This window comes from Artemia franciscana, chromosome 10 (genome assembly GCF_032884065.1).
Source record: "Artemia franciscana chromosome 10, ASM3288406v1, whole genome shotgun sequence".
Taxonomy (NCBI): domain Eukaryota; kingdom Metazoa; phylum Arthropoda; class Branchiopoda; order Anostraca; family Artemiidae; genus Artemia; species Artemia franciscana.
In genome coordinates, this window is record NC_088872.1 from 25,682,660 (window position 1) to 25,701,337 (window position 18,678).

General features: G+C 34.8%; 2 protein-coding genes across 3 annotated transcripts in view; both read left to right on the forward strand.

Annotated features, from left to right (window-relative positions):
• The window catches only part of LOC136031983 (transmembrane GTPase Marf-like), a 503,142-nt gene that overhangs the window by 18,405 nt on the left and 466,059 nt on the right, over nt 1–18,678 (forward strand). The window lies entirely within an intron of this gene.
• The window catches only part of LOC136031977 (alpha-1,3-mannosyl-glycoprotein 2-beta-N-acetylglucosaminyltransferase-like), a 61,712-nt gene that overhangs the window by 16,098 nt on the left and 26,936 nt on the right, over nt 1–18,678 (forward strand). The window contains exons 3-6 of one of the 2 annotated variants that reach the window (XM_065712011.1): nt 8,063–8,168; nt 11,665–11,900; nt 13,101–13,239; nt 17,795–18,023. In XM_065712011.1, coding sequence (XP_065568083.1) covers nt 8,063–8,168; nt 11,665–11,900; nt 13,101–13,239; nt 17,795–18,023 — 710 coding nt within the window. The remainder of the gene's footprint in view (nt 1–8,062; nt 8,169–11,664; nt 11,901–13,100; nt 13,240–17,794; nt 18,024–18,678) is intronic. The other variant, XM_065712012.1, reaches the window with a different exon arrangement.

The following is an 18,678-nucleotide window of genomic DNA, read 5'->3' on the forward strand; positions in this document are numbered from 1 at the left end:
CTGATGAAGATGCTCAAAGAGTCTATGCCAAAAAACTTGCTGCTGATAGAGAAAGTCAGAAAAGAAAGCGTGCCGAGGAACTACCAGAGCAACGCGAAAGCAGACTTGCTGCTAAAAGAGAAAGTGAAAAAAGAAGGCGTGCCGAGGAACTACTAGAGCAACGCAGAAGCAGACTTGCTGCTAAAAGAGAAAGTGAAAAAAGAAGGCGTGCCGAGGAATCGAAAGACCAGCAGGGAAACAGACTTGAGGCTGATAGAGAAAGAAAGAACAGAAAGCATGCCGAGGAACTACCAGAGCAACGCAGAAGCAGACTTGCTGCTAAAAGAGAAAGTGAAAAAAGAAGGCGTGCCGAGGAACTACTAGAGCAACGCAGAAGCAGACTTGCTGCTAAAAGAGAAAGTGAAAAAAGAAGGCGTGCCGAGGAATCAAAAGACCAGCAGGGAAACAGGCTTGCTGCTGATAGAGAAAGTAAGAAAAGAAAGCGTGCCGAGGAATCAGAGCAATCTGAAAGTTATCGCCTGGCATTCAGGTACAACCCAGTCGATGATTATAGCTTGAGTAGATGTGTTCAAATCGGGACAATGTCTAAAATTTGTCCCTATTGCAAGGCCTTGAAATTCAATGGTGAAACAATGGGAATGTGTTGCGCCTCAGGAAAAGTTAAACTTCCTCTATTGGCTGCACCACCAGAGCCATTGAAGACTTTCCTTACTGGAACTACGTCAGAATCTAAGCGTTTTTTGTCAAAAATCAGACAATACAACTCATGTTTCCAAATGACGTCGTTTGGAGCCCAAATCGAAAATCCAGATCAATTTATGTCTACTTTCAAAGTAAAAGGGCAAATTTATCATAAAGCAGGGTCCCTTCTACCATTCTCAGGCGAGAATCATAAATTTTTACAATTGTACTTCATCAGTGATAGAAATTCTGAATTGAATGCACGTTGCGAAATTTCTCCCAACGTTGAAAGGACAATCGTTTCCCAATTGCAACATCTTTTCCACGAAAATAATAAGTTAGTGCGTCTGTTCAAAACAGCCATCGATTTGATGCCTACTGATACTCATAAAATTGTTATTTCCGCTGACAAAACGCCTCCTGGCCAACATGTGCGTAGATACAATGCTATCGACGAAGTGGCAATCGTTATGGTCGGTGATCAGTTTTTACCTCGAGATATTATTCTACATAAGCGAAACGCTCAGTTGTTAAGAATTGCTGAAACTCATCGATGCTACGATGCCCTACAATATCCTATCATTTTTTGGGATGGAGCCGACGGCTATCACTTTAATATTAAATTGATGAATCCAGCCACTAACAAAGAAATGAATAAGAAATGCAGTGCAATGCATTATTATTCCTATAGACTAATGATTCGGCAGGATGAAGAAAATTATATTTTAAAATGCCGTGAATTGTTTCACCAATTTATGGTTGATATGTATGCTAAAATTGAATCAGAACGTTTGCTATATATCCGCCTGAATCAGACCAAGCTCCGCTCTGAACAATACATTCATTTGCGAGATGCAGTTATAAATGACGGTAATACCACAAACGTTGGAAGATTAACAATTTTACCTTCGTCATATGTTGGCAGTCCCCGTCATATGCATGAATATGCTCAAGATGCTATTGCGTATGTTCGTCTCTATGGTCGTCCAGATTTATTTATTACATTTACATGTAATCAATCTTGGGACGAGATACTGCAGCTTTTACTTCAAGGACAATCGGCGGTTCATAGGCATGACATTACGGCACGTGTCTTCCGGCAAAAGTTGAAATCACTGATAAACTACCTTGTAAAACATGAAGTGTTTGGGTCAGTGCGATGCTGGATGTACTCAGTGGAATGGCAAAAACGAGGTTTGCCACACGCACATATACTAATCTGGCTACATAAAAAAATTACTTCAAACGAAATTGATGATGTGATTTCCGCTGAAATACCTGATAAAAATGTCGATAAGGGGTTACATGATATTATTGTAAAAAATATGATACATGGACCTTGCGGTGCACTGAACGAAAATTCACCATGCATGGCCAAAGGAAGGTGCACAAAGCAATATCCTCGACTTTTAGTACCCAAAACAATTACTGGCAATGATGGTTACCCACAATATAGAAGAAGATCTACTGAAGATGGCGGTAAAACAGCAATAATAAAGAAGCGTAACGGTACCACCATCGAAGTAGATAACCAGTGGGTTGTTCCATATTCCCCTTTATTATCAAAAACATTTAATGCACACATAAACGTTGAATACTGTAACTCCGTAAAGGCTTGATTGCCTTGGAATTGCAATGGAAAACCTAATAGAGGCCACAATCCTGACAGGGCCTTTTGAGGGTGAGGCTGTTCTTATTCCTCGCATTCCCATGATTCCAACAGATCTGCCTTTTCAATTTAAAAGATTGCAATTCCCAATTCGATTAGCATTTGCAATCACCATTAACAAAGCTCAAGGTCAATCATTAGAAAAATGTGGTATTGATCTTAATACTGATTGTTTTTCCCATGGACAATTGTACGTTGCATGTTCGAGGGTCGGTAAACCTGACAATCTATTTATATGCAGCGAGAATTGGACAGCGAAGAATGTTGTATATTCGCAAGTTTTACGCAGTTAATTTGTATTTCGGAACCAAATGAAACGGTTAATTATCCATCTGAATTTTTAAATTCCATAGATCCTTCAGGGTGTCCACCACACGTGCTACAACTAAAAATAGGCGTACCAATAATACTTTTAAGAAATATCAACCCACCAAAGCTTTGCAATGGCACGCGACTTGCCGTAAAAAAAAAACAATGGAAAACCTAATAGATGCCACAATCTTGACAGGGCCTTATGAGGGTGAGGCTGTTCTTATTCCTCGCATTCCCATGATTCCAACGGATCTGCTTTTTCAATTTAAAAGATTGCAATTCCCAATTCGATTAGCATTTGCAACCACCATCAACAAAGCTCAAGGGCAATCACTAGAAAAATGCGGTATAGATCTTAATACAGATTGCTTTACCAATGTACAATTGTATGTTGCATCTTTGAGGGTCGGTAAACCTGACAATCTATTTATACGCACAGACAATGGGACAGCGAAGACTGTTGTATATTCACAAGTTTTACGTAGTTAATTTGTATTGTATCTATCTATCTATCTATCTATCTATATAAAAACGAGTTGTGTGTATGCATGTTTGTTTGTTTGTAAAAAGAGCGTTTGCATATGACGTCATTATTAGTACATACGGCTTTGTATATGGACAGACAATGGGAAAGCCAAGAATGTTGTATATTCGCAATTTTTACGTAGTTTGAAACACATATATAAATCTATCTATATTCACAGGTGGGACACAGGGACACAACTACAATGGCGCGTAACTAATATGGCGCGTAACGACTTACGCGCTCGGGGGGGCTTGGGGGGGGGGCGCGAAGCGCCCCCACCAACTAGGTGTTGGGGTGGCGCGAAGCGCCACCCCAACAGCTAGTATATATATATATATATATATATATATATATATATATATATATATATATATATATATATATATATATATATATATATATATATAATAAGTTGTCTGTGTGTCGAGTGACGTCATGTTTGTGTGTCGACTGACGTCATATTTGTCGACTGACGAAATTACAGACCGGGACATCGGGACACAAATGACGACCGGGACACCGAGACATAGGGAATATAAATGACGACCGGGACACTCAAAGAGAAAGCGATCAGGACAAAAGGAATGTTTGATTAGCAATCACCATCAACAAAGCACCGGGACACAAATGACGACCGCGACACAGGGAATATAAATGACGGCCAGGACACTCAAAGAGAAATTACAGACCGGGACACCGGAACACAAATGACGACCGGGACAAAAATGACGACCGGGACACCGGGACACAGGGAATATAAATGACGACCGCGACACTCAAAGAGAAATTACAGACTGGGACACAAATGACGACCGGGACACAGGGAAACAACAACAACGGGGACGCTGGGGGGCACAGGGGGATATATAAATGACGACGGGGACACAGGGAATGTTCGATTAGCAATCACCATCAACAAAGCTCAAGGGCAATCATTGGAATAATGAGGTATAGATCTGAATACAGATTGTTTTTCCCATGGACAATTATATGTTGCATGTTCAAGAGTCGGTAAACCTGACAATCTATTTATATGCACAGACAATGGGACAGCCAAGAATGTTGTATATTCGCAAGTTTTACGTAGTTAAAAATATATATATATATATATATATATATATCTATCTATATTCACAGGTGGGACACAGGGACACAACTACAATGGCGCGTAACTAATATGACGCGTAACGACTTACGCGCGCGGGAGGGCTTGGGGGGGGGGCGCGAAGCGCCCCCACCAACTAGGCGTTGGGGTGGCGCTTCGCGCCACCCCAACAGCTAGTATATATATATATATATATATATATATATATATATATACATATATATATATATATATATATATATATATATATATATATATATATATATATATATATATATATATATATATATATATATATATATATATATATATATATATATATATATATATATATATATATATATATATATATATATATATATATATATATATATATATATATATATATATATATATATATATATATATATATATATATATATATATATATATATATATATATATACTAGCTGTTGGTATATAACACCTAGTTGGTGGGGGCGCTTTGCGCCCCCCCCCCCAAGCCCCCCCGCGCGCGTAAGTCGTTACGCACCATATTAGTTACACGCCATTGTAGTTGTGTCCCTATGTCCCACCTGTGAATATAGATAGATATATATATATATATATATATATATATATATATATATATATATATATATATATATATATATATATATATATATATATATATATATATATATATATATATATATATATATATATATATATATATATATATATATATATATATATATATATATATATATATATATATATATATATATATATATATATATATGTATATGTTTTTAACTACGTAAAACTTGCGAATATACAACATTCTTTGCTGTCCCATTGTCTGTGCATATAAATAGATTTTCAGGTTTACCGACTCTTGAACATGCAACATATAATGGTCCATGGGAAAACAATCCGTATTCAGATCTATACCTCATGATTCTAATGATTGCCCTTGAGCTTTGTTGATGGTGATTGCTAATCGACCATTCCCTGAGTCGCCATCGTCATTTATATATCCCCCTGTGCACCCCGGCGTCCCCTTTGTAGTTATGTCCCTGTGTCCCGGTCGTCATTTATATTCCCTGTGTCCCGGTCGTCATTTGTGTCCCGGTGTTCCAGTCTGTGATTTCTCTTTGAGTGTCCCGGGCGTCATTTATATTCCTTGTGTCCCGGTGTCCCGGTCGTCATTTATATCCCCCTGTGCCCCCCGGCGCCCCCATTGTAGTTGTGTCCCTGTGTCCCGGTCGTCATTTATATTCCCTGTGTCCCGGTCGTCATTTGTATCCCGGTGTCCCGGTCTGTATATACATTCGTTTTTTAGTTTTGTTTTTCTCCTTTATTTTTTTCCTTTTTTCTTTTTTTTCTTTTTTAGTTTATTTAGATTTTTAGATTTTTTAGTTTTTTTATTAGTTTTTAGTTTTTTTGTAGTTTTTACCATTTTTTTAGTTTTTTTAGTTTTTTTTTTACTTATGTCCTGGTCGTCATTTATACTCCCTGTGTCCCGGTCGTCATTTGTGTCTCGGTGCTTTGTTGATTGCTAATTTATATTATATTTATATTTATATTTTTTATATTTATTAATATTTTTTTAGTTTTCTTTTTCTCTTATTTTTCAGTTTTTTCCTTTTTTTTAGTTTTTTCTTTTTTAGTTTTTAGTTTTTTTTTGTTTTTTACCTTTTTTTAGTTTTTTTAGTTTTTTTTAGTTTTTTAGCTTTTTTAGTTTTTTTATTAGTTTTTAGTTTGTTTTTTTTAGTTTTTGCCTTTTTTTAGTTTTTTCAGTTTTTTTTAGTTTTTAGTTTTTTACCTTTTTTTAGTTTTTTTTAGTTTTTTAGCTTTTTTAGTTTTTTTTCTTTTTAGTTTTTTTTGTAGTTTTTACCTTTTTTAGTTTTTTTTCTTCTTTTGTATTAGTGTGAAATAATTCATACGTCATATGCGGACAAACACGACGTCACTCGACAGACAGACAGACAGACATAACCCACAAACAACTTATTTTTATATATATTTATTCATATTTTTTTAGTTTTCTTTTTCTCTTTTATTTTTCAGTTTTTTCCTTTTTTTTAGTTTTTTTCTTTTTTAGTTTTTAGTTTTTTTTAGTTTTTTACCTTTTTTTAGTTTTTTTTAGTTTTTTTAGTTTTTTTAGTTTTTTTATTAGTTTTTATTTTTTTGTAGTTTTTGCCTTTTTTTATTTTTTTCAGTTTTTTTTTTAGTTATTAGATTTTTACCTTTTTTTAGTTTTTTTTAGTTTTTTAGCTTTTTTAGTTTTTTTTTCTTTTTAGTTTTTTTTGTAGTTTTTACTTTTTTTATCTTTGTTCTTCTTTTGTATTAGTGTGAAATAATTCAGTGTGACGTCACCTGATCCACAGATCCACACACAGACAACTTATTTTTATATATATAGATATATATATATATATATATATATATATATATATATATATATATATATATATATATATATATATATATATATATATATATGCATATATATATGGGCAAAATTTTTATTTGCTTTTATTCAGATATATAGTAAAATTCGTGTTCCCATGTTAGGAATCCCTTTTCCTGATATTTTTGCAGCTCTGTCTGGAAGACGCCTCTTTCTAACGGTGGCGGCGACATTGTCACCGAGTGTCAACCATGGTATTCCGAATGTAGCATATACACTTCTGATCGTCTTTTTCCCTACAAGTGTAGCTCTGACTGCAGCTGAAATAATTTCGTTTGAAACAGAGGGCTTTTCGCGTTTTGGCTTGTAAGTTCGAACCATGTCTGAAAGATAAGAGACTTGGTTAACAAGTAGGACAAGTTTGCAAGACTTAAAACCAAAAACTCCAGTTATAAAGACTTATAAAAAAAAATACAGAACGTATCACATAAAGTACTGGGGACAGGTCCGAACCTGCCTCCAGTGCCATTTTTAAGAATTAAATTTGTAATTCTCAAAGTCCTGATCCTATCTTTTATTTTTTTGCACGACATGATAGCCTCAATGTTCTAATATCTACAGAAAAATCAATGACGGCGTAAGTGGTTTCTAAATTGCAAAAAACAAGGTGTCAAAGATATTCCGTGACACTTACTTTTCATGCAAAAAAGTGGTACTTAGCTCAGTTCACTATGAATGCTTGACTGCAACTGCGCGAATTTTTTGTACAGAAGATCTGTATATGTTTACAAGTTCTGAAAAGAAACGGCGCGTAGTTTAAAATTCAAGAATGTGGTTTGCAGAGCCGATGTCCGGACCTGCCCCCTTTCTCCTAAATAGTTTCCAAATGAAAATATTATCACCACAAAAAAAATATTAACAGTTTAAGGATTTTTTGGCTCTTTTTTGAAAACTAATTTTTTTTATATTTTACTCGTCGTTTAAATTTGATGATGTACGACAAATAAGGTAGATACAACTTCGCTCCAGCGTCTGTGGATATTGACTGAAAAGTCAGAATTTGTTCCAACTTGGTGTTGCAATTTTTAGATCAAGCATTTCGAATGACAAACTAAGAAATTAGTTTGGAAAACTTGTAATGACTAACTGGCTTGATTTATTATGATCTGCAATGTTTTCGGTTAAACACTAGCATGATGAATGGAAGCTGAGCGGGTTGTGAAGGAAGGATAACATCTGTTTCACTTAAGTTTTAAAGTCGCTCTGTGTGTTCACTGAAAAAATAAGATTTTTTTTTGTCTTTAGCTGTATTAAGGACTCAGTATTATAGTTTATTTAACAGTTTTCAGCACAGAGTTCAATTTTTTCTTTCAGCAGAAACTTGAACTTGATGAACGAATAAAACAATTGGAAAAAAATTTGAATGAGCAAAATAGGGTTGAGCTAAATCTGATCGAGCAACTGGAAAAGCTAGTTGGAAGTAAGTACTATTTCTGCTATATTTAATGACTGTCGAGGAATGGGCTTGCTTTATCGTAGATCAAAAGTTCTAGTGACCTGTTTAAGAGCTGAGATCCATTGGGGGAGGGGGGAATAATGTTACTTCATCATCCTATGTGCCCATGCAGTCCTACAGTACATCATCCCGAGTTTTAATCAAAACTGTCGAAAGATCCAAGATTCAAATGTGTTAAGTGCACATCTCACGAATATTGACGGATTTTCACCAAAAATTGTGTTCAAGCATTTGTTAGCCTAGTGCTTATAAATCTTAAGCTGGTATTGCAATACCAGAATACAGTAAGTGTGTATCAACCAGTTCATGGTAATGAACTGTAAGTAAGGAACAGTTTGGGCCAATAGTAACTAAAGCTCTAAAAGAGGAAATTTTAATAACAATTAATGCCTTGAAAGAATTGGCTTTGTTTGCTGATTCTAAATATAAAAATTTGATCAAACTTAATTTTACCCATCAATAGGTACGAGCCCGAGAGCCTTTTTTCGATTTTCGAGAAAGGGGGGAAACATCCCTAGAAACTTAAGAATCTGGATGAAAATCACATCATTAGATTCACGATATCAGAGAACCGAATAGTAGACGTTTCAAGCTCCATCTACAAAATGTGGAATTTTGCTTTTTTTTCCAAAGAAAGATCTTGGATGCGTGTTTTTTTCCAGTGGTGGTTGTATCGAACCAATGGCACTAGAATATCGGGAAAGGACTCATTCGAGTGGAAATTACAAGTTCTCCTTTTTAAGAGACTATAAAGATTGTGCCACGTGAAAGTGGTGTTTTCTACCATCTTTTGACACCGCACAATGATGTTAATCCACGGAGGAACAATTTCCTATCCATTGAGGAAAGTAATATCAAGCTTGGCGCATTTGTTCCTGAAAAGTCACTTAGTCTATACAATATATATGGTTAATATGGACATTTACCTTAATGTTTGATTTAACTAAGCTATTTCACTTGATTTTTCATGAAATTATGTTTATTGATGCGTAACTGTGCATCTGTTATTATGAAGGAGGGACGATGGGTCTTTGTGTGGGTGGGTGGTGGGAGGAGATGCCTAAAAGAGCGGATGTCAATACCCGATTTGTCTGAATCTCCATGATTCTTCGGATAAATGTAGATTAAAGGTATGAGGGGGGGGGAGGGCTTAGGAGCTAGTCTCTCATCTCCAATATCTCCAATATCATCTAATATCTTTCTTCTTGTTGCGGCCGAGTGTTTGTGGCATTTATTCTAAAGCTTCATTTGGCTAAACTGATTTGCTTCTTATTTTGTAAAATTATGGCTAGTGATATGTACGTGAGCATCAACCATTGTGAAGGAGGGGTTGTGGGTCGTTTTGTAGATGGATAGGGGGCAGATGCCTTCTGCTATTGCTTCTCAACTGCTATTGAGCCTTCAACATGAGTTTTGGGGATGGGGAGGAGGTAGAAGTTGATGTCTAATCCCTCTTAACTCCCGGGAATATTTTTGGTCTACGACTTTATTATTGATACTAGGGGGGAGGACGAGTAATAGTGCCCCTTCTATTGCGACAATCTTTATCTTTGGAGCAGAAAATATTATATTTATATGCCCACCAGAGGTGGGAAAGGCAAGGCAGCGTATTGTGGGCTTCACCAAGAAATTCTTGGGGGAGGGGAGGGGACAGGTGCTGCCAGGAGTTTTGTTTTCAGCGATTTTAAATGTTAGTATTTCTTTTTCCCTATTTATATAAAATGTTGCAATGTATTTAAACATGTGTCTAAACTGTATTTAAGTTTCGGAGAACCCTATTGTAGAGATTGCGATGGCTTCGGTCGCGTAGAAGGTCAAAAGTCAGGCTGAATTTTAATCCATACGGACTCTTTCCGTCTACCCAGTTTTTTTTTTTTTTACTAAAAATAATATTAAATACTTGTTCAGCAAAAACACTGTTGATAGAAAATTTTGACTAAGTATTCAATTTTTTTCCAAAATTTTATTTACGATCCAATATTTTAATTTTTGTGAATTAAATAAAAAAAGCGGGACGGTACCTATTATTTTACAATTATTGATATATACAATTTTCTATGGAACATTCCCAAATTATTAATTTGGTAAATAATTATTGTTCATGCGAATGTTCTTAACTAAGGATGGCACCCATAAACCCACACCCATTAAGACAACCACTCCCCTTCTTCCCACATAGATAAACTTTTGCCTGTTTCGATTTATGACCATTCAGCTAATACTTAACGGATGATTCTTAGTGATTAAAAATCTATTGATCAAGTATAATTAAGATTATTCTATAACTGTTCTAATTAATAATAATGAAAAAAATATTTTGTGCAAATTTCAGAGATAGTGTTTTATTTCTACCAGAATTGGTTGCATTAGTATTAAATATGTTGTATCCAAGCTCAAAATCTCAAAATCAAGCTCAAAATCATAGATTCAAACGGTTGCCAGATGCGAAGATTTTTCGCTATATAGAAAATTGTGTTACTTCGCTTGGTATTCAAAAAAAATCCTGTTACTCAATGTATAGCTATCAACATATATGTTTTTTAAGACCAAATTGTTTATGGTTTAACTCAATGAGTGGATACAATATATGCTTCTGTCTAGGTATTCTTGTGATTTGCTAAAGGGCCTTATTGTGTAACGGTAAATGTTGTTGATGTTTTTTCTTTATCCTAGCTTTAGTTCAGTCAGCTCCAGTTTCCGAGACCAGCTTTTGTTTACACTTCATCAGTTTCCTATAATTTTTGAGCGGGCTCTTGACTTCAAGACTGCAAAGTTAAATCTAAACTGATATAGTATATGCTATAACAACTAATATGTGCAAATGAGTGTATGAACAACTAATATAATCATTTGCATTAACATGGTGTTCATCCAAGACGCTTGATTGACACTATTTGCTATGAGCTCATGTCATTAGCATGGCTAGTTTAGGGGTTGATTTAAGAAAACGCAATGAATAATTTCTGTTGTCACCGCAATTGGTACCATAAGATTATGTAAATTTACACTTACACTTGAAGGTTGGGGAATGGGGAAACATTCCCCTTTTAAGATTGGCCGGGAGGACCCCTTCGCCCCGAAATGTTATCCCAAATACGGAGTCTCTTAGGCATCTATAGCTCTTGGGAATTCTTCCGATGCCTCTCCTCCTATAAGCCAGATCTCCTTGCGCTTGTATATAAATATGTACTCTTGTTAATAAAACATATTTTTGTTTTAAAACACCATTCCATTAAAAATAAACGATTAGGTAAAATATAAACTTTTCGTAAAACGGCTCAATTTTGTAATACCTTTCTAAGATGTATTACGCCTTTTGACGTTACGGTGAGCATTGCGCCTCCTAGAAGTTTATTTTTCATTTCTTTATTTTGATAGTCTTTTTTTCGTATTAAAACAAATAGTTAAAATTTTGGCATAAATATTACTTTTAACACTGTCAGATTTGTCTACATTTCAGATACTTCGGTAGGTCAAGATGTATTTTCAGAAAAAGGAGAAAGTACGTTACAGGATGTTGTGCTGCCTGTTCTGTTGTTTTCCTGTAACCGTCCGTCTGTTCAAAGAGCTATTGATTTGCTGGTGAAATATCGACCAGATAAGGAAAAACATCCCATAATTGTTAGTCAAGATTGTGGGCATGCTGAAACTGCCGAAGTTTTACAGCGGTATAAAGATGAAATTATACATATCAAGGTAAAACAGCTGTTAAGCATAGGCTAATTGATCTCTACATCTTTTACTCACTTGAACTTTCACTGACAGTATTTTGTTGAAGAAGAATATTTTAATTCTTCAGCCGTAAATGAATTATGGAAATGTGGTAATTCATCTTCTTCTATAGATGTTTCTCGGCTGATTAGCCTAGAAAATATACGCTATGAATTATATTTGTTCATTTTCATACATATCTGTTTGTTAGATGATTCAAAGCTCTCTAAATAGTTAGTTGCTATATGCTTCTTGAATTTTTTCGGCTATTTTTAAATAATTTGTTTAATTTCATTTCTGATTTAATTTCATTCTTAATCATTAATTTATTTTTATTATTATGTGTATTTTTACTGATAATTGAAGATATACATAAGATTAAGCCATAATTTTGGTAAGATTAAGTCATAATATGCCGTGTCAAAATTTGTGAAAGGTTGAGGAATATTCATAAGCTTTTATATAACTCATCTCATAAGCTTATATAACAATATTCAGAATATTGTAGAACATTCAAAAGGTGGCTGATGAATAAGAAAGTTTTTGGGCCGGGTAAGAACATTTTCCCAATGCCACTTATGCCTTGTTTAGATGAAGGATAAAGACACAAGGAAAAGAATAAAGATAGACAAAAAATAAATATACCTCCTAATGTGTACCCCCCCCCCCCTCCTTAGTAGGGTATAAAAGTATTCTGATGAATTTTCGTACTAGTTTTTAATCACAACTTTTATTATGATTAACTCACCCAAATGTTTTTTTTTAATGAAATTAAGCAGCATAACAGACTTTGTGTCCCATACTGAACATTACTGACCTGACTAATTGTCGTATTTTCTGATCGTGCAGTGAACCTGTGGTTCAAATGTAGGGGCTCTTCGGAAACTGGATTTGAACTTTCATTGGAATAAATGCCAGACTCTGGTTTTCTAAGGAAGATGTAATACCATTTGTTTTGTAAGACGACTACTTAGTTGTAACCAAATATCCCTTTAAATGGTTATTTTATGCTCGTGCCCTTTTTAAGATAACATTTTTGTTGCATAGATGTTTTTCACATGAAAACAGACAATGCACAGATCAGTTTTTTCCATCAATAGATAATCTCTTTAACTGTTATTTTTTATTATGTTCCACTTCTTTAAGTGTATTTGGTCCATGATTAGCTGTTGGTTACTTTTGCAGCATCCTGATTTAAGTGATGTCCAAGTTCCAATGTCAGAAAAGAATTTCAAAGGATACTACAAGATTTCTCGTCACTACAAATGGGGCTTAAGCTACATTTTTAATAAAGAAAAATACAAGGCTGTTATAATTGTTGAAGGTTTGTGCCCTTTTATCCCTCTTTTTTCACTTTTTGATCTGATTTGAATCAGAAGGTGCAATATTCTTTTTCCCTATTTGTTGTGTTTTTTTTTCACGATTTAAGTATAACAGGCACTTCATCTTTAAAATTGCTGTAAAATGGCGTATGAATAAAAATATGTGGAGGGATACCTTTAAAGTAGCTTGTGCTTAAAAAAAAAAAAAAAAAAAACAGCCGAGAAAATATTTTTCAGTATTTAAATTTTAAGCATAATTTAGCTCAAATCCTGTTCAAATCACATGTCATATCGGTGTTTTGAGCTATTAATACTCTCTCCATATAGTTTTGCCTTCCCTTACAATGTAAAGTTTACAGAATTTTATAGAGAGAGATAAAGAAACCAACAAAGAGGGGTTTGAAAATTGAAATTGAAACAGATTCTCTAGAAATGCATGTAGTAAAGAGTCATAATCCATCAGTGTATTTTTCGCCTGGGCCACTTCATACTGAAGGGGTGTTTGTAGAAACTTTAGAGGGGGAGGGAGGGCTCATTCGATTGAAAATTCTTGTGCCCTTTTTAAGAGCCAAAGTGACTGGAAGGCAATCAGCCTCCCTTCTATGCCATTTTTTTAGTTGCCTCCCTCCTAAAAAAAAATCTGGTCAAAACTTTGAGAAAGTTATTTTGTTTAAAATAGTCTGAAGGTCAATTGACTATTTCTCCTGGGATGACATCCTGGGTTTTCATAAACCTTTTTGAAAAGGTTTAGGTTATTAATGTAAAATTTTCAGAAAATATCAAGAGGAATGTTGAACAAAATGAAAACACGCTGTGTTTATGCTGGTTTCCAAGGGTGTATCAGCAATCATTTGAATGTAACCAATTTGTTTTGGAATGGGAGTCAGTTGTGTGACTCTGTAAGCTCAACCAGAGTCAACACAGCTCCGGATGGGTACCTGGGGAAAACACGGGAAGCGTCCGATGATTTACCCGCAACCGCGCATAGCACTCCTGGCCGAATGCAGAGAATAAGGGAATCGGTACTTGCGCTGCGTGGATCAATGTCTGTATGTATAACTATTTTTTTAAGTATCTGTAATATCTCAGGGACGGCTGATAATATTAAGTTGAAACTTTCAGGGCATGTCGAGGGGGATGTTGTACTAACCAAAAGACACTATGTACACAGTACCACTAGACATTGGCGTTACTAGTACTACTAATATTGCTGGTACTATTACAACTCCTACTACTACTACTACTCCTATTTGCGACTGTTATTTCTTGTGACTAAAACTGCGACTATTTGCAATGCTACTGCAACTACTTTTGCATGCGTCTGTGACTACTTGCGATTACGAATAGTTGTAACTGTGACTACTTGTGACCATGTTTATATAATTTCGAAACTGCTGCCTGGGGATACAATAATTTCGTACATCATCATTTTCACTTGCCTACCCCAAACGTTGAAATATATCCGCTTGTTAATATTTTGGAAAACTATTTTTAACAACTTTTAGTTGGTCATTAAATTGAAAAACTTACCAGTTTTAGAAAACCAAAATTCTTACGAAATTTGGTGTTGTGCTTGTGAATTGAAAAGGTGAAAAATCCTATCACTTACCCTTGGTCAGAGCTTATTCGAAAAAGTAAATCTAATAAAATAACTCACGGTAACAAAATTTAAAACATTTGTGTGATACAAAAACATTATGAAGCCAGTGTCTAATAGTATTGGACGACGTTTATTTTGTATATTTTATGGCTTAATTTTGCAATGTCTTTGTTTGGTGATGTTTCATCTATCTTTTTTTCTATTTTAAGACTATTCCGGGACATAAAAAAACTTGACTATAAACTAAAAATCTGTAAATTTTCGAAAATTCTTTGGTGTGAATACTGCCAGAAAAGAAGCGAAAGAAACAAGGTGATTCTAACAAAAAAAAAAAAAAGTTCCATTAACCACTGTTTCCACTACGAGTATAATGGAAAATATAATTATTACTGTCAGAGAAATGTACAGAAATGGTTTCTCTTTCCTCCCCCTTTGTAAAATGTAATTCATTATTTTCCTGCTGCATTGATAACCCTCGGTGTTAATTAAATAACGAAAGGAAACCTTTTCCACCATTACAAGTTTCTTTTAGTGATTTTGTTATTTTAAATAGCAGAGCTAGTAAATCTACAAAGAATGAGTCTTTACTCCTGTCTTCCGTCTTCAGCATTCTGTGTTAGAAGATCAAGATATTTCTTTTTTTTTCATTATATTTGGATAAAAATAGGTCTAGAAATAAGTTTTACCGAGTTGCTTTCGTTATTAGTTTTTTTTTTTTTTTTTTTTTTTTTTTTTTTTTTTTTTTTTTTTTTTTTTTTTTTTTGTCATATATTGAAAGCAGAGTTGCAGTTTGTTGCGGACAGTGCTGAGTTCACTGACACATTTCAGCGTGATGAACCACTGATCCATCTCTTGTTTGTTGAGCTAAGGAATCTCAAAGTAGTGCTGTCTGGACGTATCTTGGTGCTGAATCAATGGCTAAGAGGCTATATGCTAAAATACTTGATTATTCGTCAAATATGAAGAGCCTAGTTGACATCGTGTTTTATTATTATTGCCTGAAAGATGTTGAAAAACGTCATAAGAAATCTTTCTTAATGAGGGTGTGTGAACACTTCAGAGCTTTAGATGCTTCGAAAGATATTGGTTTCATAGCTACCAAATGCAAGCTGATGTCTCAAGGTTAGATGTTTTGGATGACGAGTGGAAGCTCATGCAGATTGAGAAGGATCCAGACTTGGCAGCTACGACGAGAGTTGACGAATATGGGGTTTAATTTGCTGTGTTGTGAAGATTTGTTTGGGAAACATAAGTACCCAAACCTTGCAGGTGTTGTCACAGAAACACTCTGTCTATCCCATGGAAGTGCACATGTTGCGAGGGGTTTCTCAGTATCAGGAAAGATTATATCCGAACAGAGAGTAGCGAGCTCAAGTCAGTTATTTGAACCATCTTGAAGCTCAGCGTAAACGTTAGAAGGCTATGAGTAAGAAGTGAAAGCTGACCAAGAAGAATCTAAACTGCTAGAATAGCTATAAAAAGGAAAGGATAAACTCTCCAATCTGCAGGTAGACCTACAAACACAATCAGAAACATATGCGTCAAAACAAAAAGTTTCCCACAATTTGTTAAAAGATCTATAATAATCGGGAAGAAATCAGTGTCGTCCAGGCCTTACTGGAAAGGTCTCGGGTAGTAAGAGACGAACTAAACTGTCATACCAAAGACGTTGCTGCTACAGAAAAAAGATTGGTGACATTCATAAACGAAAGCAAACTCTCATCAGATCCTTGCTGAAAAAGAATTCTAAGGAGAACTGATCTCATGCTCGGTGACGCCGTTTTGATTGATACATGTATCTGAATGTCTTTTTTTTGTTTTTGTTTTTTTTATGTCGTGCCTATCAAAGGCTCGTTTTTTGCTGAAATTTATTGTACCTTTATATGCAAAGTAAATAAAAATAAAAGATAAAAGAAGATTAATGAAAAACAAAGATTTGAGAATTATGAATAATGTCTTCGAGAAGATGAGTTTCTGATCCTGTAACCTGATATTATTTTGGCCACTTTTTCGTGCCATAAGTCACTTTTTCAACTTTTTTAGAGAGGAAAAGTGTGTAGGAGCCCTGACATGGTAGCTAAATAAATTATAAAAAACGGGGTAATTTGACTTTATCAGAATTAGCTGTCGACAGCAAAAATTAGAAAGTGAAGGAACGAAAATACAATGCAAATTGAAAGCCTATGAAACTATTGTATTATACTTTTTTCTTGATCGAATTTGATTGATGTTGGAATGAAATTGGGTCATTTTTTGCACGCCAAAATTTTATAGACCTAGTTTTGGATTCGCTGCTTTAGTCCCTATGGCTTGACCCTATGGTTGATTAAAGAAAAAACTACAGAAAATTTACGTCGAAATGTTCTAACCTTGGTTTACTAGATGCGTTAATAGACGAATGTCAGCAATTTTCATTTGTAAGCATAAGCTGTATGGAGCATGAATCATAAAATAATGTTATCTTGCTTCCTATTTCCACTTAGTTAGTCGCCAATGGTATGAAGAAATCCTGATAAAACACCAAAGACGCTGGATAAGACAAGCTAGTCAGGGTATTGGTTTCCCGCAGTCCTTACATACCGTCATTGATTTTTTTCTAGGCTACGTCAGTACTATTCTTCTAGACTTGTTGGAGTGGATCCTACTAGAGATAAAATACGAACTGGAGACTGCGTCGCTGCAGGAGCTTTCGTGCAAGGGTGATGATTTGGTTTATTTTACTTACATGGAAGCCGTGGAGTGGTTGTGTGACTCAAACTATGTCATCTTGGCGTAGACATTCTATGTTTTTACATTACAACATGCTATTCCTCTTTAATAATTTTTTTGAGAATAAATATGTAATAATGATGACTGTTGGAAAACGTAACATTCCTATCTTCACTTTTAATTATTAGAATTGAAAATTATTTTCCCATAGTCTGATCTATTATAAACAGTGTGTTTCTATATTTTAGACGACCTTGAAGTATCTCGAGATTTCTTTAGTTATTTTTCATCTACTTATCAAATATTGGCCGAAGACCCGACACTGTGGTGTGTTTCTGCATGGAATGACAACGGCAAGCCTGGATTGATTGATGCCAGGAATCCAGATGCACTCTATAGAAGTGATTTTTTCCCCGGTTTAGGATGGATGATGACGCGAACCATCTGGAATGAACTTGATAGCAAATGGCCTAATTCGTAAGTGACTGAAAGCTAGGGATAGTGTCTTATCCGATTTATTATGGCCAATCTTTTGTCACCGACTTGCGTCTTCGACTAGATCTTTCGTGAAAAATTATTTTTTTTTTCAACCACAGGTGGAATAATTTTGCTGCTTTGTGAAAATTGCTCTGTTTGATTTAAAGATTCATATATTTTTTCTAGTCTGATCAGTATTTCTCAAATATTCATACATATACCGGAAATGCAGTCACTTATGCTTAGATTTTTTTTTTTTTTTGGGGGGGGGTGATTTATCAAAATTGAAAGATTTTAAATATAGACGAATAGCGCATAATATAAAATTGGTGGAATATAGTGTATAAACATTAACATTCCGATGAAAGGCATGGACTCAAGGGTCCTACTGGCTTGCGCAACTTGCTGCTTTCAACTATTGCACTTAAAAAGTATTTAGATAGATTTTTTTTACTAGCAACAATCTGTTTTTTCATTTCTCAGCTATAACAATGCTGCTCCTCTATTTGTCATTACTCTTGAAAGTAATGACAAATAGTTAATACTTATGTGCTTCAATTGTAATTTGTGATCTCCATGTTTTATCTGAGGAACATAAGTTAAGGAGCACATTTGTATTAGGAAAATGTGGTGGTGAGTCAACTTTTATTTAGGA